Here is a 9,806-nt window from a genome sequence, read left to right on the forward strand (position 1 = left end):
ATATGCTCTTTTGACAATTTATCACATATTTTTATTTCTATCCTATAAAATTTTTTACATTTCACTTTTTATTATTTTTTTAATTTTAATAGTGGCCTAAAATTTAACTAACTCATTTTTATTACCACTTTGTTATAAATCTAATATTTAAAAATAGAACTTATATTTCATAAATTTTTTCAATCTACTTTTCTTTATATATTTTCTAAAATCATGTCCAGTCAAAATGTGATAAAATATAAGTGACTGGAAAAAGTAATTAGGTTAGTCTCAACTATACAAGTTTGAAAATGTTAAGAGGAGCCAAAGCCTAGGCCACCTCTTGATTTCGTCGATGAACAAATCCAAATACCATTGCCACTTGTTATCAAGAATTTGTTACAAAAAATATTGAATTTAATTTTCCATTTACTCACTAGGGGTACTAGTACTTTATTTTCCTCTATCTAATTAACAATTTATAGAGCATTTCACCAAATGGGTTTTAGCATTTTAGGTTATAGGCCCTTTGTTAGGTGAGCACACACGCACTGAGATTATACAAGGAGATCGCCGTAATCCGAGGATGCCATTTTCTTGAACTGATCTCTGTATCTTTTAATTTATTGTTTTTTCCATAGAAATTGTTAACAATTGAGATAGAGGCCTAATAATAATTGGAAATTTTTGTATGGGTAGTGTTTTTGTTTTTTGAATTTTTATAATTTGGGGTTTCTTTGTGTTCATGGGTTTTGATTCCATGGCTGCTGGTGAGGGAGTGGTTGGAGTTGGTTCCCAGATTGCTGTTGTTGAGAAAATTGAAATTGTTAATGAAAATAAAACCGAGAATTTCAGGTCTGCTAAGTATGGGGAATCGGATGTAAGCAATGGTGTTAAAATTTCTGATTCGAATTCGGATGCGGATTCGAAATCGGAGCTGCAAATGAAGAACTTTGTTGATATGCTGAAGAAACTCGAGTTGAATCCCATGGCGAAGGAGTTTTATCCTTCCAATTATTATGATGCTCAAATGGGTGATTACAACTTTGTGCTTTCAGATAAGAATTTGGGAAATGATGGTTTCCCTAATGATCCAAGGGTATATACACTCTCTCTCATCAACTGAATTTTTTTAAACTATTGTTAAATTGATTAATCTATAAGGTGCTTGAAAAATGTATGAATCCCTTTTTTATTTTATTTTATTTGCTTGTCTGCATTTCTGAATTGAATTGTTATAGCTTGAAACTTGACAAAGTACTTTGCAGGTTTGTTTATAATTCTCTAACTAACTTATTTGACATTGTGGTAATGTTTTCCCATTGTCTTGACTCTTGACTGAGGTTCTGTTTTGCATAATTCTCTGTTTCTGAAAATGGGATTTTTGTTTTAGCTGTTGAAATTGTTGTTCCAACATATACCATTTTTCATAGTATTTGTCATGTAAAAAGTATATATTTTTGACATGTTTAGTTTCTGACCTTGTTGTATATTAACATCAGACCATAGTTTGTCAGCTTGAGATTCTTATCTGCATTAGTAATCCTGTTTTCTCTTTCCATTGATGCGTAGTTGTAAAATGCATAAGATAAACATTAACATTCACGAATTTGCTATCGGTCTGCAAAACAACTAGTACCACTGTAATTACGTTTATTCTCATCTCTCTTAATGAATGGTCTCAGCGGCTTCTTGATTTCTTCGCCTTCACCAACTAGATGCATTGTTTGTTCATGGCTGTCTTGACACACTTATAATTTGTTAGCTGAAATTTTCGAATGTGCTAATATGGCTTGTACAGTTTCTAACTGCACACACTTCAAATTTTGCCAGAGAAGAAATAACTACAACCCAAACAGGAGGAGAATGATTGGCAGAGCTGTTCGAGCTCAAAGGGAAGATAGCGTTAGGCGAACTGTCTATGTATCTGAGATTGATCACAATGTAAGTGAACTAGTGAAGTTGATGAACTTCATCTTGTCATAGGTCTAGCAATTTGATATTCGTTCAGTATTCTTACCTGATTTGCCCCTTCCATGTTGACTAAAGATTACCGAGGAGCGGCTTGCTGCCCTATTCAGCACTTACGGACATGTAAGTCATTCTGCTTAGTGACTTTGTCGTTTGAATATTTTCCGCATGCCTAACAACGACATCATGAATGTTTTTTCTCTTCTATAAAATTTCAGTGTTCTACATTAAAATTGGAGTCTACCAGTGAATATTCGATTCTAAATCTTTACACCCAGATACTTTTCTTGTTAGAGATGAAAAGGCAATGAGTAGGATAGTTAGCCCACTTGGACTGAATGAACAATACTCCTTCAAAGAAGGCCACGAATTTGCTCCCGTAAAAGCCAAAATTCATATATATTGATAATCTGCCCCTTCCTTCCAAACCTCAAGGGTTTATATAGGGCCTAACATCAGTTACTGATTAACTAATAATTAAAAGCAATAAAATTGGTAACAGCTGAAACTGTTATTATTCAGCCTTCCCTCTTCCTTCTTTATTTATTCTCTCATGTCTTTTCCCATCCCCACATTTACTACTCTTTATTGTGATAGATCATGGGCAGCCTTGTAATGTGTATAATTTCTTTTCACGGAAATACGTAGCTATCAATGCCCATAATTTCCCAACAGAAGTAAAATACTTTGGCCTAATTTAGTATGTTTCCTGTTTATCCTAATTTGCAGCCATATTTTTGACTGGGATTGACATTTCTCTCTCTAGATTTTATATATATGTATTAATCATATGATGTGCTGATATATTTCATAAACATGCTTTGTTTGTTCATTCCATTTCTTTTTATTTTATCTCTATTTTCTTCTGGGGTAAAACATAGTTCAAAAAAATACTTCGTCTTTGTGTAGGTTTTAAACATATACTCCATCCGTCCCACTCTAAGAGACACATTTCCTAAAATGAAAACATCATTATCTCAACTTTATTCTCTTCTCACTCAACTAACAAAACAAAACTGCACAAAATCCTGTGCCGAATAGGAAATGCTCCACTTAGAGTGGAACGGAGATAGGAAAGTTAACAGAAAGTCAAGATCAACATTCTAAATTAAGTGCTTCCTACTGCTAAAATATGTCCATAAATTTTATTTTGCTAAAAATGAGTTTACTTTGAATTTGATATTAGTGCTACACTACCATCGCTAAAACATTAGTTTTTCTTAATTTGTTATAACTGAAGCTGTTGTTGGTAATGTCAAATTGTCAATATAGTTTCAGATGTAATTGTTTTTAAATTTTTCTTATTCTGCCTCATTGTGCTGATGTGCTCGTGGCACAACTTCAGGAGCCTTGTATTTTCTAAATTTGATTTATTTTGTAGGTTCTCGATTGCCGGATATGTGGCGACCCACACTCCCGTTTCCGCTTTGCTTTTGTAGAATTTGGAGATGATTGTGGGTGACTTTCTCTCTCCCCCATCTCTTTGGAGTTCCTTACCGTGAATGTCTGATCTCTAAAATATTGCACTTCATGTAACAGATTCTGCTAGAGCTTCTCTTATCCTTTCTGGTACACTCTTAGGTTTCTCTCCTATCAAAGTCTTGCCTTCTAAAACTGCTATTCTCCCCGTCAATCCCACATTCCTTCCTAGGGTAAGAATTAATCATTATCATTCGTATTCTATTCAAGAAATTTTTTAATATTCCTTTCGTCCTCTCATTTGATATATAATTTTGCGTGTATCAACTAATCATATTCAATTATATAATTGATTGGTAGTCAGAGGATGAGCGTGAAATGTGCGTGAGGACAGTTTACTGTACAAATATTGACAAGAAGGTATGCATGATTTATCTCTTTTGCCCATTGTGATGTTGCAGTTTTATTAATTTTTCAATAGATGCTTTGTTCTGAATTTTTTTTAAATTTATGAATTTTACCATAATCTAGTTATGTCATAATGTAGGTTACTCAAGCTGATGTCAAGAATTTCTTTGAAACAAGATGTGGGGAGGTATGCCATGAAGTTATCACATCATAATCCAGTTGTGTACTCGGAATTGCTTGACCAGATTAATCTTTCAACTTTCAGGTTTCCCGTCTGAGGCTCTTGGGGGATCAGATGCACTCCACACGGATTGCTTTTGTTGAATTCTTCATGGTATGCTACTTTTCATTGCTTTGTGTTCTCATTTCATGTTTCTAGTTATGCTTTACAGAGGAGTTAGCGTTCTTTTTCATATGCCTATATAATGCTCATTCGCGGGAGCATTTGAGTAAAACGTCAATAATCTCATAGCTATCTCTTTGCCATGTGGACATGTGGGATTTTGTAGTCAATAGAGCATTTCAGTCTATCTTCTAGTTATGTAATTTTACGGTTTTCAATACCATGAATAAACTGGTTAGTGGTTACAAGTTTGTTCGTTCGAATCAAATTTCAGGCTGAGAGTGCAATCCTGGCTCTTGACTGCTGTGGTGAAATCCTGGGATCCCAGCGAATCAGGTAATGTGTTCCCACTCGTTCAATCCCAATTCTCGGATTTTCTTCTTATTGAGTTTTGAGAAATTGTCATATAGGGTGAGCCCGTCAAAGACACCGGTGAGGCCACGGATGCCCCAAGCTGGAGTCGTCTACTCCTCATAGGTGAATGATGATGGTTCTGGTACTCGTCTGTTTCAGTTTTCCATCTTGTGGGGAACAGTGACATTTTTTTTCCTTTTTATCTGTTCCTGAATTTAAATTCTGAGTTTTTTTTTGTTTTGGTGACGCTAACTCGGCTACGTTTTATGATATTTAAACATGGAATGCTCTTTAGCTTCGCCAAATACAACATTTTTTCAACGTTTTATGATATTCAAACATGGAATGCTCTCTAGTTTCCCTAGAAAAAATTCCTTAGTCTTGGCCGATGTTTTAAGAACCGGACCGGCTAGCGAACCGGTGAAGCTATTGGTTCACGGTTTAACTGGTCGGATCGGTCCAACCACTGGTCCGATTGTTTTACTGTAGCATATATAATTAAATACTCCCTCTGTCCCACAAAAGATGACACACTTGTGGGACGGCACGGGATTTTAGGAGGTTTTGTTTTGTGTGTTAAATGGAGAGAGATAATATAATTTTTATATTCATGTGAGAGAAACTTTTTACAAAAAGGTAAATGTGATATTTTTGTGGGACAAACTAAAAAGGAAAGTGTAACATCTTTTGTAGGACGGAGGTAGTATATATTTTATAAATATAGCAAATTTATTATAAAATAAAATGTAGTTTTGATCAAATTCATATATATTTTTATACAATTTAATGAAAATAAAATATTATTAAACTTAATTGAAGATAAGTATAATTAAACTTAAATTTAATTAAATATATATATTACAATATTGAAATTTAGTAATATAAATTACTATTAAAGTTTATTAAATAACAAATTTAATTAACATACTTTATTTATGATTAATTATAATGAATTAATCAATTTATAAAAATAATAGTTAATCATAGAATGAATGAAAATTTATTCATTGATTATAAGAATAATTAAAGTTATTGTTATATCACGACAATTGATACGGTGGAGTGGTAATGAAGTTGGACTTACACACATGAGATCTAGGGTTCGAATCCTATTGGACACAAATTTTTTTAAAAAAGCTGAAAATGTCAAAAAAAGGTTCAACTGGTTGGTCGAACCGGCCGGTTCATCCGGTTCAAAACGGCTCAACCTCTCGGCTAGGGATGTCAATCGGGCCAGCCCTATTCGGGCTTCGGGTTTATCGGATGCGGACTTATCGGGCTGAGATTGTGGGCTAATAAAATTTAAAGCAAATAATTAACTATAACACTAATTTAAATTTTAAGAATTCTATATCTATATTTTTATAATAAATCATTATATTATATTATATTAGGGATGTATTCAGGTCATTACACTAAATATTTGGAAAATGCAACACTAATATAAACCCTTGGATATTTAAATCTAACGCTTAAGGGCGTGTTTGGTTTGGTTGTTACCATAACCATTTGGACCGATCAGATAGAGAAAAGGCAGTGCTTATCTTTATGGCTATTAGAAGTATTGACTGTTTGGTTTGCTAGCTAAGTCATTTGGCTCATTTGAATCTGAAGTGAACATTTAATCATTTTTCTTCTTATGCCGTTATTATTTTCTGAAATGACGATCTTGTCCCCGTCCACTCTAAAATGCACACTGAAGCAAGCAGTTTCTTATTTTCATTTGTGTTGCCGCTTCCACTCACAAAGTCAGACCAATACCACTTCACCCTTAAAAAATCAAATCCAATTGTGTGGAATCAGTGCATCAAAATTCATTTTTCCCCAGATGCACGGCGTCAATTAATCTTAAGCTTTGTCGTCAGAAGATTTTGAAGACGGTAATCAATGAAATTTCTACATCTCACTGTTTGAGATTACAAATCATTTGTAATGTGTTGCAATAATCCTAATCCGTATCATTAACTAAAAACACGATAATTAACTGCCTAACATAAAAATTTCAGTTGGATTAAAATCAATGAAAGCAACAAGAGTTGCAAGAATTTCTCTGCCTTGTCAACAGAAAACATATTCTACGATGGTAAAATCTCTCTTCTCCGTCGATTAGTATGTATAGTTCAATAGTGAACTAGGGATAAGCCGGCGAGAAGGAGCAGGCGCTGAGGACGGTGGTAGACGAGCAGTAAACATCGTAGGGGCCGGGCTAGGGCTCACGTGACTCGGCAGTTACGCCAAAGGAGAAGGCTATATTTGTTTGACAGCTTGCGACGGCGACGGAGCGTGGGAAGGCGATGGAGCCGAGGCCAAGGCCAAGGCCAGCATCGATGCAGAAATCAGCAGTGAGAAAGCTTTGGAAACCGCCATTGCTGCCATGGAACGAAGGTAGAGAGAGAAAGGGTAAAGGCTTGGAGAGCAAAAATAATGAAATGGTGTATTAAAGAAGAGGGTACGCTGGTAATTTGAGTATATAACTGGGTTACTGTTCAAAATGCTGATACTTATCGGTACCAATTTGACCGATACACTAACTGCATATAAGGGCCTTCTTTCAACGGGCCTTGGTCTTATCTGCGGGCCATCCAGTTACCTTAACTTTGAAACCAAACATCTGATTAACCCAGCTAATTCTGCCTAACCGTGCCTAACCAGCAAACCAAACACACCCTAAGGGCCTTCTTTCAACGGGCCTTGGTCTTATCTGCGGGCCATCCAGTTACCTTAACTTTAAAACCAAACATCTGATTAACCCAACTAATTCTGCCTAACCGTGCCTAACCAGCAAACCAAACACACCCTTATAGTGATGCCATGTGGAATTAGTAAACAAACAATAAAAAATTGAAAAGCCCATTTTAGGTATTTTGCATTGATATACACGGTTATTCTCCCCTATAAAATAGCTGCCATGATTTATTTTCCTTAGTTAAATCATAACTACCGAATTATGTTTTGATTTGAGATATAATACTTACCTTTATTATTTTATTCACTCATTATGATTAGATATTCCTATACATATTTTTCATTTCATCTATTTCTCTCCTTACAAATTTTTTTATTGCATCGAAACAATTCTTTGTAAGTCGAAGATATCAAATTATTACTCACCAATTTAAGTGTAAATAGTGAAAAGTTATTATCATTGTAACGATTCTTTAGAATGCCCAGAAGATATATTTTAAATTTTCATGGTTGTCTATTTTCGATTTATTATTATTGTATAACAGAGTAATAATATTCATATAATGAGAATTTTAATTACCATATGAAGATTCTATAATTTCAGTTTTACTTTTTTGTTTTTGGTTTCATACATATAACTTAATGTACAAACACAGTTTTTTAATAATGTATATGCCCTTTCTGAGTAATGTACGAAAGAAATAGTTTAATGTTTGGATCAAGTTGAATCCATAGAGTTTGAGTTTAGCAATCTATTGGGATATGATGTAATATCGACTCACCAACGAAGCATTCACCATGAGCAGGAAGATAAATCATTTCCCCTAGGGTTTAGCAATCCATCGAGCTAGGGTTATAGTATACAACCACACACAATAATGTAATACATCAATAGCAAATAATGTAGCAATTAACCTGAATAATGTAACGTAATAAATGTAAAAATACAACGGAATAAGTGCGTATTTCTGTAAAATTGGACATCGATATCATATGTTAAGTCGAACACGTGTTTGAACTTTTTTTTGTAGAATTCATACAGATCCTAATGTACAAACATATGTGTTTAATGTATATGACTCTTATTGAATAATGTAGATTTTAATTTGTTCGCCAAGGGCTGAAAGTTTAATCCATTTCCTAAGGGTTTATCAGTCCATGGGGCTAGGGTGTAGTACCAACACAGTAACCAAGAGTATACTTACCATTCCCCCTGGGGTAAACTTATCCTTGGGGCTAGGGTATAGTACCCCACACAACCAACAAACGTCAATTCTTACTTAAGTAGCACATTAGTAGATAATAATGTAAACATTTGGCTACATAATGTATCAAAGCCTAATGTAAGCAGATAATGTACCCTTATGAAGCATATAATGTAACCTTAAGAAGTGTATTAATCTCACAGGACATACAACAACACCAAAAAATTAAAACATTATTAGAAAATAATGTAAACATTTGCCTAAATAATGTATCACAGCCTAATGTAAAAAAATAAACATTTCTTCACGCATTTCTTGCCGCAACAGGTGCGCTAATGCAATGAACATGTTATCGTCGAAGTCTTCAAAATTGACTCCGACCCTCTTTGTGCCTATTCAGAATCATATACATTATTAGTTATAATGTTACATTACTAGTAAACGCAAAATTACATTACCAACAATAATAAACAATAATGTAATACATCATGGCAAAATAATGTAAATCTCTTCTACAGTGATGTGAAAAGGCATAATGTAAGAATATTTATTGTAATTATAGGCATCATATAATGTAACTTAACAAATGTATTACTATAACATACCATAGTCAAAATAATTTAGCATATCAGTTTGAAATAATGTAAACATTTACTTAAGTAATGTATCAAATCCTAATGTAAGCAGATAATGTACCCTTATAAAACACATAATGTAACTTTAAAGATGAATTAATCTCACATATCATACAACAATACAAAATAATGTAGTAAATTAGTTTAAAAAATGTAAAACATTTGCCTACATAATGTACGAAAGCAGATAATGTATCATTATGAAGCATGTAATGTACCCTTCGCAATTTCACATAAATGCATAATTATGCACTGACAACAAGAGAAAGCCAACAAAACTGACAACAAGAGAGAGCCAACTATTCACTATAAAGCAGAGCTCAATTACCCAAGTAGATTTATCAAGCAAATAATTGAATCAATGGAGTGTTGGAATCTATGCCCGGTCAATGGACTTTGACCAATTATAATTTCAACGAGACATTTAATTTTGTAAAATTAAATGATATAGTGTCGATCTACGTTCGGAGTAGATGACCGTGGTATATTTATTTTCTCAAATCCGATTCCCGGTGAGTGAGAAATAATTGTTTAAAGTTGTGCAAAAATTGCAAACTTAATGAGCTATGAGAGGAGATTAGGGAATAATTAAGAGAGTTAATTATCCCACATTGAAAGTTTCAACCTTATTAAACTAGTATTTAATAAGAAGGATTATTACATGTAATAATTATAGTGGACTAAGAAATCCAACACCGTCGTTTCCACCACTCCGGCCACCCCCCCGCCATCATTTCTCCCCCATGGCATCCACCACGATGATCCCAAACCCCCGGCTCTATCCACCATCAAAAACCCCCTCGGGTA

The 9,806-nt window shown here is 34.0% G+C and overlaps 1 protein-coding gene across 2 annotated transcripts; it reads left to right on the plus strand.

Moving 5' to 3' along the window:
* Positions 1-377: 377 nt before the first annotated feature.
* LOC125211354 (polyadenylate-binding protein-interacting protein 9-like) lies at positions 378-4,779 on the plus strand. 2 transcript variants are annotated; one of them, XM_048111095.1, is made up of 11 exons: positions 378-515; positions 835-1,078; positions 1,813-1,923; positions 2,029-2,073; positions 3,332-3,404; positions 3,490-3,602; positions 3,730-3,789; positions 3,917-3,964; positions 4,043-4,111; positions 4,395-4,456; positions 4,531-4,779. In XM_048111095.1, exons 1-11 carry the CDS (start codon positions 478-480, stop codon positions 4,595-4,597), a joined length of 930 nt encoding a protein of 309 aa, XP_047967052.1. In that variant the 5' UTR covers positions 378-477; the 3' UTR covers positions 4,598-4,779. The 2 variants fall into 2 exon arrangements, with proteins under 2 accessions (XP_047967052.1, XP_047967051.1); XM_048111094.1 differs by having other exon boundaries at positions 398-1,078.
* Positions 4,780-9,806: the final 5,027 nt, after the last annotated feature.

Source organism: Salvia hispanica, chromosome 3 (assembly GCF_023119035.1).
Source record: "Salvia hispanica cultivar TCC Black 2014 chromosome 3, UniMelb_Shisp_WGS_1.0, whole genome shotgun sequence".
NCBI classification, from domain to species: Eukaryota; Viridiplantae; Streptophyta; class Magnoliopsida; order Lamiales; family Lamiaceae; genus Salvia; species Salvia hispanica.

Coding starts and splice junctions, on each gene's coding strand:
- LOC125211354 (XM_048111094.1), top strand. CDS start 725: ATGGGTTTTGATTCCATGGCTGCTGGTGAGGGAGTGGTTGGAGTTGGT. Junction 2,074..3,331: donor TATTCAGCACTTACGGACAT/GTAAGTCATTCT, acceptor TTTATTTTGTAG/GTTCTCGATTGCCGGATATG. Junction 3,790..3,916: donor GTACAAATATTGACAAGAAG/GTATGCATGATT, acceptor GTCATAATGTAG/GTTACTCAAGCTGATGTCAA.